The following is a 16,388-nucleotide window of genomic DNA, read 5'->3' on the forward strand; positions in this document are numbered from 1 at the left end:
TTATGTAGGCCTACTTTACTCAGCCAATCAAATCATCGCTATGGGGTGATCAGCCAATCATCAGCCAGTGTTTGTGCTCACGCTATTGTTACTGCTACTGAATTAGTTACATTTTCACTGGAAACAGACTGTATCGTATATGAGTGACTGACTGTCGCAAACGATACAGACACCTCCCTGACAATATAACGACACAGAGACACCTCCCTGACAATATAACGACACAGAGACACCTCCCTGACAATATAACGATACAGAGACACCTCCCCGACAATATATATAACGATACAGAGACACGTCCCTGACAATATAACGATACAGAGACACCTCCCTGACAATATAACGATACAGAGACACCTCCCTGACAATATAACGATACAGACACACCTCCCTGACAATATAACGATACAGAGACACCTCCCTGACAATATAACGATACAGAGACACCTCCCTGACAATATAACGATGCAGAGACACCTCCCTGACAATATAACGATACAGACACCTCCCTGACAATATAACGATACAGAGACACCTCCCTGACAATATAACGATACAGAGACACCTCCCTGTCAATATAACGATACAGAGACACCTCCCTGACAATATAACGATACAGAGACACCTCCCTGACAATATAATGATACAGAGACACCTCCCTGACAATATAAAGATACAGAGACACCTCCCTGACAATATATATAACGATACAGAGACACCTCCCTGACAATATAACGATACAGAGACACCTCCCTGACAATATAACGACACAGAGACACCTCCCTGACAATATAACGATACAGAGACACCTCCCTGACAATATATATAACGATACAGAGACACCTCCCTGACAATATAACGATACAGAGACACCTCCCTGACAATATATATAATGATACAGAGACACCTCCCTGACAATATATATAATGATACAGAGACACCTCAGTCAGTTTGCACTCTTCAGGCACAGGCAGACAGACAGAGGCAGACAGACAGATACAAAGACCTCCATATACAGTATGGGCACAAAAGGGACACAGACAGATAGTTAAAACGGGTGCTATGACAAGTTGACAACGGATATTATTAGGTTCCCGCAAGTTGAATCTTTCTCAAGTAGGCCGACGGGCAAGTACAGGTCTAGTCATTATGAATGTGTCAATTTCTTACACAAGTACAATAAAACAATATTTATTTTTATTTATTTTATTTTTCGTTTGAAAAGCAGCAATAAATACAAGCAAGCCTATACAATTCCAAGAACCTGCAAATGTGCACACGTACTCCACCCGTTCATCTTCGCAACCATGCAGACACATTTTTTTCCGCAACATTTGCCAGGTATATACATACAGTACATACAGTTTGGTGTTTGCATCATCACTCCATGATGTTTAATGTCCCCTTTATGTTGCTTATATGGAGTCGCATGCGTGTGTGCGTGCAGGACTAAGGAAAGGAAAGGTACTATGTTTACCCAGGGTAACTGGACTAAGGAAAGAAAAGGTACTATGTTTACCCAGGGTAACTGGACTAAGGAAAGGAAAGGTACTATGTTTACCCAGGGTAACTGGACTAAGGAAAGGAAAGGTACTACGGTATGTTTACCCAGGGTAACTGGACTAAGGAAAGGAAAGGTACCGAGAGTACGAGCTAATGCCATCCGGTAGGAGGTATAGAACTCCACGATGTGTATATAATAGATTCAAACACTCTTTTGTTCCCCTGTCAACTAAAATGCTCAATCAGGGATTGACGAATGCACTTTAATGACTATAGTTGCACTTTATCAAGGGAATGTGTGCAATATCTCTGTTTTGTGTATGTGGGTGTTTCATGGTGTTTTTTTCTTTTCGTATGTGAACATGTCTGTTATTTGTATGCAGCTGTGACTCTGTCTCCAAGACAAATTTCTCCCAAGGGAGACAAATAAAGATAAAGATAAAAGATAAGATAAGATAAGATAAAGGTACTATGTTTACCCAGGGTAACTGGACTAAGGAAAGGAAAGGTACTATGTTTACCCAGGGTAACTGGACTAAGGAAAGGAAAGGTACTATGTTTACCCAGGGTAACTGGACTAAGGAAAGGAAAGGTACTATGTTTACCCAGGGTAACTGGACTAAGCTCAAGAACTTGTTTACAGCCAGGCCCTGCTCATAGAACATTTCATGGTAGGGGTTCAATGCCTCGTCCAAGGGCACTTCAGCGGTGGTAATTTTAACGTGCCGCCCCGGGGATACGAACTATAGCGACCTTCCGATATCAAGACCGCTCCGCAAACCGTTCGGCCACCGCGCCGAGCACCGCACCGAGCCCGTGTGTGGGGGGGGGTCCGCAGGCTAATTACTGTCAATTACCTACAATCTCGTAGCGCCACTCGGTGGCGCGCCACAATCTTGTAGATCTGCTATTTTTAAATAGCTAAAGCATAACGTAATGCTAACACCAAAAGGGGTTCCCGCCCAAAATGGGTTAACTAATGACTGTACAGAATGGTTGGTCAACAGATATTCTGTTTGATGTACAGTGCAGTATTCTATGTGGGACAGATACCACTGTACGGTACAACTATATAGCACTGTAATATTCTATACAATCTGATGCAACACTCTCTCTCTCTCTCTGCTAATGTTAACACGTGTATGACATAATAACTGCTTGAAAATAGGAGTTAACAGGCACTGTATTTTTCCCGTAAACCTCAAGTTTAGCAGCATATACAGCTAATATACGGTAATATAAAGGTGTGATGGTACAATTCGGGAGTTTACCGGAGTTTGTTGTAAAGTTTAATGTTTGTAATATACACATCCGTATTCCATGCTTTTTGCGCAGTGATATAAGGAGCCCAAATACAAATAAAAATCACACTTGTGTGAAGTGAGGGGCGCTCTGTATCGCCACACATCACCATACATCACGTCGTGTGCTTATACTCAGCCAATCAAATCATCACAAATGTCATTCCGGCCAATGGCGTTGGCGTCTTCACTTTTATGCCCTCACTTTTTATCCTCATTATGTAGGCCTACTTTACTCAGCCAATCAAATCATCGCTATGGGGTGATCAGCCAATCATCAGCCAGTGTTTGTGCTCACGCTATTGTTACTGCTACTGAATTAGTTACATTTTCACTGGAAACAGACTGTATCGTATATGAGTGACTGACTGTCGCAAACGATACAGACACCTCCCTGACAATATAACGACACAGAGACACCTCCCTGACAATATAACGACACAGAGACACCTCCCTGACAATATAACGATACAGAGACACCTCCCCGACAATATATATAACGATACAGAGACACGTCCCTGACAATATAACGATACAGAGACACCTCCCTGACAATATAACGATACAGAGACACCTCCCTGACAATATAACGATACAGACACACCTCCCTGACAATATAACGATACAGAGACACCTCCCTGACAATATAACGATACAGAGACACCTCCCTGACAATATAACGATGCAGAGACACCTCCCTGACAATATAACGATACAGACACCTCCCTGACAATATAACGATACAGAGACACCTCCCTGACAATATAACGATACAGAGACACCTCCCTGTCAATATAACGATACAGAGACACCTCCCTGACAATATAACGATACAGAGACACCTCCCTGACAATATAATGATACAGAGACACCTCCCTGACAATATAAAGATACAGAGACACCTCCCTGACAATATATATAACGATACAGAGACACCTCCCTGACAATATAACGATACAGAGACACCTCCCTGACAATATATATAACGATACAGAGACACCTCCCTGACAATATAACGATACAGAGACACCTCCCTGACAATATAACGACACAGAGACACCTCCCTGACAATATAACGATACAGAGACACCTCCCTGACAATATATATAACGATACAGAGACACCTCCCTGACAATATAACGATACAGAGACACCTCCCTGACAATATATAATGATACAGAGACACCTCCCTGACAATATAACGATACAGAGACACCTCCCTGACAATATATATAATGATACAGAGACACCTCCCTGACAATATAACGATACAGCGACACCTCCCTGACAATATAACGATACAGAGACACCTCCCTGACAATATAACGATACAGAGACACCTCCCTGACAATATAATGATACAGAGACACCTCCCTGACAATATAACGACACAGAGACACCTCCCTGACAATATAACGATACAGAGACACCTCCCTGACAATATAACGATACAGAGACACCTCCCTGACAATATAATGATACAGAGACACCTCCCTGACAATATAACGATACAGAGACACCTCCCTGACAATATAACGATACAGAGACACCTCCCTGACAATATAACGATACAGAGACACCTCCCTGTCAATATAACGATACAGAGACACCTCCCTGACAATATAACGATACAGAGACACCTCCCTGACAATATAATGATACAGAGACACCTCCCTGACAATATAAAGATACAGAGACACCTCCCTGACAATATATATAACGATACAGAGACACCTCCCTGACAATATAACGATACAGAGACACCTCCCTGACAATATATATAACGATACAGAGACACCTCCCTGACAATATAACGATACAGAGACACCTCCCTGACAATATATAATGATACAGAGACACCTCCCTGACAATATATATAATGATACAGAGACACCTCCCTGACAATATAACGATACAGCGACACCTCCCTGACAATATATAATGATACAGAGACACCTCCCTGACAATATAACGACACAGAGACACCTCCCTGACAATATAACGATACAGAGACACCTCCCTGACAATATAACGATACAGAGACACCTCCCTGACAATATAATGATACAGAGACACCTCCCTGACAATATAACGATACAGAGACACCTCCCTGACAATATAACGATACAGAGACACCTCCCTGACAATATAACGATACAGAGACACCTCCCCGACAATATATATAATGATACAGAGACACCTCCCTGTCAATATAACGATACAGAGACACCTCCCTGTCAATACAACGACACAGAGACACCTCCCCGACAATATAACGTGTCAGGACTTTAGAACCAGGGGATGGGCGAGTGACGTCAGGACTTCAGAACCAGGGGATGAGCGAGTGACGTCAGTCACAGGGCTAATAGACACCATGTTGAGAGCTTGTAGGAAACCAAAAATAAAGTCATGTGGTGCCTTAAGGCTCATAGTCTGGATTTCGGTGGTTTTGGACAAAACACTTCATAACTGTCTTTAGATGCGTTCTAGTCAGTAAAACACACTATAAACAACAGCAATAATCAGTAAAACACACTATAAACAACAGTACTTGTTTAAATAATCAGTAAAACACACTATAAACAACAGTACTTGTTTTAAATAATCAGTAAAACACACTATAAACAACAGTAGGCCTACTTTTTTAAATAATCAGTAAAACACACTATAAACAACAGTACTTTTTAAATAGTCAGTAAAACACACTATAAACAACAGTACTTTTTTAATAAGTGTTTATTATTGACAGAATGTATAAATACATTATGGGGTCAACACACACTCGTCTCTTTAATGTAACGTTACCACAAACAGTGTTACATAGAATGTACTGTTACAGTAATGTTACGGCACAGTAACAGTGTTAATGGTACAGTAACAGTGTTAATGGTACAGTAACAGTGTTAATGGTACAGTAACAGTGTTAATGTAATGTAGTAACAGAGTTACATAGCATAGAGCAGAAAACCACTGAACACATTATGGTTGTCTGAGTCATCATAGAGCTTCCGCCCACCAGGTATACGCATGTAAACTGTGTCTCCCTGCTCCAGCTCCAGGATCATTCCATTAGACACATATGACCGACCACCAGTAGAACTAACATATGCAACGTTATGAATGATTCGCTGACCATTTTTATACATCTGGATATAAAAATACGATGTTGACCAGCCGTCACCTGCAGTGAACCTGAAATTATATAACCCTTTCAGGACTGATGTAAAGATACCTGAGAGAGAGAGAGAGAACACCACACACACACACGCGCGCACGCACGCACGCACACACACACACACACACACACACACACACACACACACACACACACACACATCCCACCATATTGTAGACTGTTAGAAATAGCAGATCTACAAGCTCACAACCAATCACATTAAACGTCTCTCCTCTCGTCCTTCCCGTCTATTGGTTTAAATAGTAAAGTAATGTATTCTATGAAGTGAATAAACATGAACGAATCGTATAACCAACCTGTAGATGGATCGTAGCCGTTGCCCACGTTGGTGATGACTCTCTTATAGATCAGAGTGGTGTCAGAACTATACGGTCCAACTGTTCCAGAATTACTCAACCCAACAGAGAACGCCACCTTCGGTGGGTCTGTCAACACAGAGACATTATCACAGTGTTTATAACAATGTTAATAAAAACACATATTTTAGGTTTACAATTATTAGTATTATTTCAATAATACATTGTTTATATAACATCAATATGAATAACATTAATATGAATTATGTATGTGATGTATTGCCATGCTTTTTGTTCTTGCTTACTGTAAATCGCTCTGGATTAAGAGCGTCTGATAAATGCATAAATTGTAATTGTAAAAGCATATATTATAGGCCTACTATTATTAGTATTACTATTATTATTTCAATAATGCACCAATTAAATGTACTGTCTTGCAGTGCAGCTTTACATCCAACTATCAGCTTCAACAAGACACAGTATAGTAAACAGTACTACAGTACTTCACAGAAGTATCTATATAGTATTCTACAGTACTTTTAGAGTACATTAGCTGGTGGTACTACTCTGAAGTACTGTGTAGTATACCACTACATACTAGAATGTTCTCTGACGTACATTTGAGGTACATTTTGCCAACATTTGGTTCGCAAAATCTTCCGCCCTAGTCTTAAAACCCACCTCTTCAGACTCCATTTTAGCCCGTAGCACTGGCCCTAGCCTCGACCACCTTACAGCCCGTAGTACTGGCCCTAGCCCCGACCACCTTACAGCCCGTAGCACTGGCCCTAGCCTAGACCACCTTACAGCCTGTATCACTTGCCCTAGCCTCGACCACCTTACAGACGTATGCAAAGGCTCAACTTATGTAACTTAGATCAGTGGTTCCCAAACGTGTCCATGTCAAGGACCCCCAAAATTTACACTAATTAGGCCGCGGACCCCCATTAGAAAATATATGCCAAGGACCCCCATAAGAGAAGGTTTTTACGGCTCTAGCAGGGATTCTCAACCAGTTTAATTTCAAGGACCCCCAGTTTGACCAGAATTAGGCTACGGACCCCCCATTTAATGGTATTTATATGTCTGGGACCCCAATATATATTGTAAAATCAATGTTAATATAACTCTGTGTTGAAATGGAACCAAATGGACCTGGTCCATTTGTACAACTCTCTGATTTTCAGACCCAGAAAAGTCAATTTGGTTCCAAACTATCATTTAGCTGTGGAATCTGGGGACCCCCTGGAACGCCCTCAAGGACCCCCGGGGAACCAATGATTTAGATTGCATGTAATGTAGACATAGCACTCTATAGTGTATAGATGACTATTTCTGTGTATTCTATGTATTATTACCATGTGTTGTTCTTGCTTACTGTAAATCGCTCTGGATTAAGAGAGTCTGGTGAATGCCTTGTGTAACCTTAACACCTGCTACTCAGTTATAACAATGTTTAATACATAAACTCACTTCTCAGTTCATTATGACATATTAAATAAATAGACTCACTCCTCAGTTCATTATAACATATTAAAAAATAGACTCACTCCTCAGATCATTATAACATATTAAATAAATAGACTCACTCCTCAGTTCATTATAACATATTAAATAAATAGACTCACTCCTCAGTTCATTATAACATATTAAAAAATAGACTCACTCCTCAGTTCATTATAACATATTAAATAAATGGACTCACTCCTCAGTTCATTATAACATATAAAAAAATAGACTCACTCCTCAGTTCATTAAATTAAATAAATAGACTCACTCCTCAGATCATTATAACATATTAAATAAATAGACTCACTCCTCAGTTCATTATAACATATTAAATAAATAGACTCACTCCTCAGTTCATTATAACATATTAAATAAATGGACTCACTCCTCAGTTCATTATAACATATTAAAAAATAGACTCACTCCTCAGTTCATTAAATTAAATAAATAGACTCACTCATCAGTTCATTATAACATAATTAAATAAATAGACTCACTCCTCAGTTCATTAAATCAAATAAATAAACTCACTCCTCAGTTCATTATAACATATTAAATAAATAAACCCACTCCTCAGTTCATTATACCATATTAAATAAATATACTCACTCCTCAGTTCATTATAACATATTAAATAAATAGACTCACTCCTCAGTTCATTAAATTAAATAAATAAACTCACTCCTCAGATACTTATAACATATTAAATAAATAGACTCACTCCTCAGTTCATTATGACATATTAAATAAATAGACTCACTCCTCAGTTCATTAAATTAAATAAATAAACTCACTCCTCAGATCATTATAACATATTAAATAAATAGACTCACTCCTCAGTTCATTATAACATATTAAATAAATAGACTCACTCCTCAGTTCATTATAACATATTAAATAAATAGACTCACTCCTCAGTTCATTATAACATATTAAATAAATAGACTCACTCCTCAGTTCATTATAACATATTAAATAAATAGACTCACGCCTCAGTTCATTATAACATATTAAATAAATAGACCCACTCCTCAGATCATTACAACATATTAAATAAATAGACTCACTCCTCAGTTCATTATAACATATTAAAAATAGACTCACTCCTCAGTTCATTAAATTAAAAAAATAGACTCACTCCTCAGATCATTATAACATATTAAATAAATAAACTCACTCCTCAGTTCATTATAACATATTAAATAAATAGACTCACTCCTCAGTTCATTATAACATATTAAATAAATAGACTCACTCCTCAGTTCATTAAATTAAAGAAATAAACTCACTCCTCAGATCATTATAACATATTAAATAAATAGACTCACTCCTCAGTTCATTATAACATATTAAATAAATAGACTCACTCCTCAGTTCATTATAACATATTAAATAAATAGACTCACTCCTCAGTTCATTATAACATATTAAATAAATAGACTCACTCCTCAGTTCATTATAACATATTAAATAAATAGACTCACTCCTCAGATCATTATAACATATTAAATAAATAGACTCACTCCTCAGTTCATTATAACATATTAAATAAATAGACTCACTCCTCAGTTCATTATAAAATATTAAATAAATAGACTCACTCCTCAGTTCATTATAACGTATTAAATAAATAGATTCACTCCTCAGTTCATTATAACATATTAAATAAATAAACTCACTCTGTAGGAGCTAAAACTGACCTAAAGCTAATTTTGAGTGATTTACAATATTATTTAATTTGTTTATTGTAACAAGGTGATATAGTGTTATTATTATCAGTATTTGCATTTTGGTATTGTTGGTTTGTTTACTAATATCAGGTGTTGTTGCAATATTTTATGATACATTTTGTATACTGTGTTATATTGAGCGATATATAACAGCTACTGGGTATGTGAAGTTGTCCAGTGACGTCAGATAAAAGCCAAAGTAAATTGAGCTGATGCAACAGTGGAACGACACAAGTTTTTGACCGTAATCTTAGTAAACTTTGTGAGCTGTAAACTAAAGGAATCGTGTTTTTATTATTTTTCTTTGATATTGTTAAGCCAGTTAATTATTTTTAAGTGGATACTTTTTGAGAGAAGCTCAGGAGGAATTCTGTTTGTGGATGGAAATAAAGGGATTGGACTTTGCAATAAATTCCCATAAAGTACACGAGGACGATCTCCGTCATTCATTGGATGTTGTGAGTTTCATAACAATAAGAAGTGGAGAATTATTCAATGATACGAGTCAATACTAAAAGTTCTGCTGGATATTACTGTGACTAGTGAAATCGCCATTATACACTGATCCTCAGTTCATTATAACATAATGTATAATAAATAAACTCACTCCTCAGATCCTGTACTTGGTTGTCAGTAGAAGTCAGGTGTGTTTCTACGCTGGACAGCTGAGCAGCATGAGCTGAAATCAACACAAGATTACCATTAATCAATTAAATCATTGATAATAGTTGTTACATAATTAATCACAATTATTAGATGCAGTTTAATGTGCTGGATTGTATGATGAATACAGTAAATTACATATTCTCTGAGCTCATCTGGATGAATGAACACTCAGACAAGCCCTCCATCGTCACTTCATTCACGCACGCACACACACACACACACGCACACACGCACACACACACACACACACACACACACACACACACACACACACACACACACACAACCACCTTCACACATTGATGGAGGAGGAAACCATGCAAGGCACCAACCTGCACATCGGGGTTAGGGCAATTTCTTGCTCAAGGACACTTCGACACTAATTCTGGAGGAGCCCACAGGGATCGAACCGGGAACCTCTCGGTTCCCATCCAGATGTTCTACCGGCCACTCTACCGCTGCCCCCAAATTAATCACCTTCACTTTCTTTCTCCAAGTCTGCAACCTGGACCTCTGTAGCATCGAGCCTGGTCTGGAACTCTGCAACCTGGACCTCTGTAGCATTCAGCCTGGTCTGGAACTCTGCAACCTGGACCTCTGTAGCATCGAGCCTGGTCTGGAACTCTGCAACCTGGACCTCTGTAGCATTCAGCCTGGTCTGGAACTCTGCAACCTGGACCTCTGTAGCATCGAACCTGGTCTCTGTGGCATCCAGTCTGGTCTCTGTAGCGTTCAGCCTGGTCTGGAACTCTGCAATCTGGGACTCACTCTCACTCACTTTGGCAGCCATTACTGAAAACAATATCACAGAGAGATAAATGTATGTTAAAACCATAGAGTATTAAAAGGATAGAGACTGAACTGGCGCGAAGCTCCGCCCCCTCCGCTATTCATGTCAGTGGAAGTTGCTCAGTGACGTTTTGAAGCACCCGGAAGGCTGCCGATTTAAGAAGTCACACCTGGTCTGAGTCAAACTAGAACTGGACTCAGAGCTGGGTGTGGCTGTGGGTGGTTGTTGCTGTGGGTGGGTGTGTGTGGCTGTGGGTGGGTGTGGCTGTGGGTGTGGCTGTGGGTGGGTGTTGCTGTGGGTGGGTGTGTGTGGCTGTGTCGCTAGAACTAGAACTGGACTCAGAGCTGGGTGTGGCTGTGGCTGTGGGTGGGTGTTGCTGTGGGTGGGTGTGTGTGGCTGTGTCGCTAGAACTAGAACTGGACTCAGAGCTTGGTGTGGCTGTGGGTGTGGCTGTGGGTGGGTGTTGCTGTGGGTGGGTGTGTGTGGCTGTGTCGCTAGAACTAGAACTGGACTCGGAGCTGGGTGTGGCTGTGGGTGTGGCTGTGGGTGGGTGTTGCTGTGGGTGGGTGTGTGTGGCTGGGTGTGGCTGTGGGTGGGTGGGTGTGGCTGTGGGTGGGTGTGGCTGCACACCTGTTGTGAATGGACTTAATCAAGGCACAACAGGATAAATCAGATACCCTCCATCTCCCAAAGTCATTTGTTTAATTCTGTTGAATAAGATAGATGGAGCTCGTCGCCAACATCTCAATGGTGACGAGTAAACATGCAGGAAATAAGCGTTAAAGTCATCTTGCCGTCTGCATTCATTCCTCCAGCAGCTAAATGTTAAAGTTAAAGTCATCTTGTCGTCTGCATTCATTCCTCCAGCAGCTAAATGTTAAAGTTAAAGTAATCTTGCCGTCTGCATTCATTCCACCAGCAGCTAAATGTTAAAGTTAAATTCATCTTGCCGTCTGCATTCATTCCACCAGCAGCTAAATGTTAAAGTTAAAGTCATCTTGCCGTCTGCATTAATTCCACCAGCAGCTAAATGTTAAAGTTAAAGTCATCCTGTCGTCTGCATTCATTCCTCCAGCAGCTAAATGTTAAAGTTAAAGTCATCTTGTCGTCTGCATTCATTCCACCAGCAGCTAAATGTTAAAGTTAAAGTCATCTTGTCGTCTGCATTCATTCCTCCAGCAGCTAAATGTTAAAGTTAAAGTCATCTTGTCGTCTGCATTCATTCCTCCAGCAGCAACATTCCCTTTTGATCAAAACAAGCTTCATTCATGGCCCATACAGCGCCGTCGCTACACATACGAACAAGACGAACTATGTGTAGGGCAACACGCCGAGGGTGGCAGTGCAAACATTATGTGTAGGGCAAGTTGGACAACCAAATCAGCGACGTCCCTGGGCCCAGAACGAAAGCGTTGATTTTTCACGCTTACAAAATGTTTCGGGTGAATTTAAACACTAAGATTGCGATTATGATTTTACACAACCGCTTGTTTTTTTGGGGGGGTTTTGAGGGGCGCTAGACCAGCGTATGTTCCCCCTGAACATCAACGGGTTCAAATTACCTTCACTTTGTTTCTCCAAGACTTCAACCTGGACCTCTGTGGCACCCAGTCTGGTCTCTGTAGCACCTAGTCTGGACTCTGTGGCACCCAGCCTGCTCTGGTGGTCTTCAACGTAGACCTCGGTGGCCTCCAGTCTGGTCTCTGTCGCATTCAGCCTGGTCTGGAACTCTGCAACTTGGGACTCACTCTCACTCACTTTGGCAGCCATTTCTGAAAACAATATCACAGGGAGATAAATGTATGTTGAGACTACTATATGAACAGGGCCTTCTGCTCAGCTGCTCCTCGGCTGTGGAATGCCCTCCCCCGACCACCTGAGGGCGCCACAGTACAAATGTAGACCAGATACTTACCTCTCACTAAGCTCCTCTGCTCCTGGACTTCTGCCTCCATGTTGCTGAGATGAACCCGTTGTTCCACCACAGTGTCTCTGAGCTCCTTGGCTTCTTCCTCGCTGGCTGCCACCCTTTAGTTAGGGAAAGTTAGAGAAAGCAAAATAAAATGCTTATTATAGCTGTCTTCACAAATGAGTTCATAAAGGTCTACTATATTTTACAGTAGCTACCAACAGGCTACCAGCAGGCTAACAACAGGCTAGCAGCAGGCTAGCAACAGGCTAGCAGAAGGCTAGCAACAGGCTAGCAGAAGGCTAGCAACAAGCTACCAACAGGCTAGCAGCAGGCTAGCAACAGGCTAGCAGCAGGTTAGCAACAGGCTAGCAGAAGGCTAGCAACAGGCTAGCAGCAGGCTACCAACGGGCTAGCAACAGGCTAGCAGAAGGCTAGCAACAGGCTAGCAGAAGGCTAGCAGCAGGCTAGCACCAGGCTACGAACAGGCTAGCAACAGGTTAGCAGCAGGCTAGCAACAGGCTAGCAGCAGGCTACCAACAGGCTACCAACAGGCTAGCAGCAGGCTACCAACAGGCTACCAACAGGCTAGCAGCAGGCTACCAACAGGCTACCAACAGGCTAGCAGCAGGCTACCAACAGGCTACCAACAGGCTAGCAGCAGCGGCATGCTACATACACATATGCATGAATGCATGCTACATACACATGCATTCATACACACACACACACACACACACATAGCTCTGCATAGGAGTGGTTAGGCGACACTCAAAAAGCACACCCGTGTGAAGTGAGGGGCGCTCTTATCGTCATACATCACATTCCATGCTCAGTCGTATACATACAGACAGAGACATACGAGGGGGGGGGGGTGCGGGTGTCAAATGTGTCTTCAGTATTTGGGTGATTAACTGAAATGGATTATTATTTTGAGACTTATTTTGAGTCATGCTTAGTACAAGTAAAAAACACTTTTGTAAAACTTTTGATAATAAAATACTTTGAAACATATATTTTCTTGTCCAGCTCATGAATGTAGCCTGTGATTCGTGTGATTAGTGAGTAACAAGTAAGAAGAAAACAAAAACAATCTTAACCCGTGGTGCATGAATGCCCCACCACTGTTGTGTCGGGGGTGGGTCCATCGTAGATCTACGATGAACCCACCCGACACAATAGTGGTGGTCCCCAGGCTGCTCCTAGTCAGAATGGTGGTCCCTGGGTCAAAACCAGTTGAAAACCCCTGACCTAAGGTATCAAAAATATAAGTTACTGAACAACCACCTAAGGTATGAAAAATATAACCACCTAGTCCTAAGGTATCAACAAATCACACCTGTGTGAACCGAGTAGTGCAACTCCCCTCTCTCCCCCCCCATCCTCTCTCTCTCTCTCTCTCTCTCTCTCTCTCTCTCTCTCTCTCTCTCTCTAGCAGGCAACAGTCTGTCAGCACTGTCTCTCTCTGTTTCTGCATGGCACAACAGCGCCCCTACTGGTACTCATACTGGTGCTCATTAACACATACATACGATACATACATACATACATACATAGATAGGTGTACACGGACATTGCTGGTTGTAGGAGTGGTTAGGTTAGGTATGCGGTCTAGTCTAACTTGGACTCAGGGGGGTGGACGCCACTGCCTTGCATAGTCTCCAGTGAATAGGCATTTTGCCCTTCACTGGTAACCCTATTTTGGAATTATTTTTAGATATTTGTAGGTATTGTGGGCTGGGCCTTTTTACAAAAAGCCCCCCCCCCCCCCCCCCCCCCCTTTTAAATACATACACACATACATACATACCTACATACATACATTTCAGAAGTTTTAGCAGCTTTTAAGGACCCACTTTTAGGCCAGTGCACCAGAGCAGGCTCTTGCCTTTTTTTAAACCCTACCCATTTTAACCAAATACATAGGTGTACACGGACATTGCTGGTTGTAGGAGTGGTTGCACCACTCAAAAATAGAACACAGAGTAACAGAACATTTAGACCAAAATATAAAACCATCGTTCTACAAAAGTATAAATTAAGGTATAGAACTGCTAAACCATATAGAACGTGCATTCACTGACACTGTATCACGATATATACTATCTCTGAAAAAGCATATACGCCCGATAACAAGCTTATTGAGTACCCGTTATCAATAAGCTTTGGGCTTATCAAGCCTGTTATGGAGCGTAGCGGTCCACCACGCTGGCACAAACATGTCGCTCTAAAAGTGTATTGATACAAATTCCAACCAACGCTGTCCGGGGAAACATGACACTTTTAAAGTGACTGTACCCACATTAACCAGTTAACAGTTTCTTTAATATGATTGCATAGGTAAAAAAAAGAAAAGGTCAATTTAGAAAAGTACTGTATTTGAAGGCTCTAGTAAAATATACTGGTTCTGTTCAGAATGTCTGAACGCGTCATTCCACAGAATAATAGAAAATGCTCGATAGTGGGCTCGATAAGAACCCGGCTCGATAAGCCTGATCGATAAGGTGATCGTTATCAATAATTATTAACAAGCTCAGACATATCAATATGATCCAAGCAAACTCCCCTTGGGAAACTGTGTGACAGCTGCTGGAAGCTTATACCATTACCGAGCATTATGCAGACAGAATGCACACAATGTCTCCCTGTTTAAGTAGCATTACATGACTCTGAGTCAATTCACACAATGTGAGGAGGACATCCAATTTGGAAAAGTAGGCTATATCTACGGCCGTTTTTTGTGTCCAAAAACAAATGCTTGCAATGGATTCTGAATCATGGAAACAGCCCTATAGCTGAAACATGCTATACTTGAAACAGAATGACACTTAAATAAATAAATGTACCTAAATTATATATAAAAAAAAAAAAACACTAATTCCCGTACCTGAACTCCGTGTAGCTGAGCTTCTCTCTCTGCTGCACCACGGTGGCTCCCAGACGCAGCACCTCGTCTCGGAGGTCCTTGGCTTCCTCCTCGCTGGCCGACAGCCTGGCCTCTACGACACCGAGCTGGACCCTGTGATCGTTGGAGTCCTCCTCGCTGGCAGACAGCCTGGTCTCCGTGTTGCTCAGTTGGACCCGATGTTCCACCACGGAGGCTCTGAGATCCTGGGAGTCTTCCTCGCTGGCCGACAGCCTGGCCTCGGTGTTCTTCAGCTGGACTCTGTGCTCTACCACCATGTCCCTGAGATCTCTTAGCTCGGCCCAAAGAGGATCGGGTTGTTGTACCAGCAGGGTACCAGCTGGTCCAGTCTGAGCCTCATGGTCAGGTTGCTGTACCAGGGTACCAGCTGGTCCAGTCTGAGCCTCCTGGTGAGCCTCAGACAGACAGAAGAGTAACAGCAGAACAGCCACACAGTATAAGAGCTTCATTCTGGAACAGACAGTGAGTGAAGTGTGTCTGTCGGCGTCTCACAGCCTCCCTTTATCCCCCGAAAAGACACGACCTCCACGAACCAGCGTCGGCCGTGCGGTCGACACCCAGT

General features: G+C 41.7%; 2 protein-coding genes across 2 annotated transcripts in view; one reads left to right on the top strand and one right to left on the bottom strand.

Moving 5' to 3' along the window:
• The window catches only part of LOC308321915 (apolipoprotein(a)-like), a gene marked incomplete at its 3' end in the record, with an annotated part of 666,829 nt that overhangs the window by 453,109 nt on the left and 197,332 nt on the right, over positions 1-16,388 (top strand). The gene's annotated exons all lie outside the window — the stretch shown is intronic.
• Positions 5,280-16,083, bottom strand: LOC308321233 (uncharacterized protein; the record flags this gene model as incomplete). Its single annotated transcript, XM_080772072.1, has 7 exons — positions 5,280-5,290; positions 6,297-6,425; positions 10,143-10,214; positions 10,679-10,993; positions 12,554-12,763; positions 12,907-13,019; positions 15,788-16,083. 7 exons carry the CDS (start codon positions 16,081-16,083, stop codon positions 5,280-5,282), a joined length of 1,146 nt encoding a protein of 381 aa, XP_080628198.1.

Source organism: Protomyctophum bolini (genome assembly GCF_963924005.1).
Source record: "Protomyctophum bolini genome assembly, chromosome: 9".
Lineage (NCBI taxonomy): Eukaryota > Metazoa > Chordata > Actinopteri > Myctophiformes > Myctophidae > Protomyctophum > Protomyctophum bolini.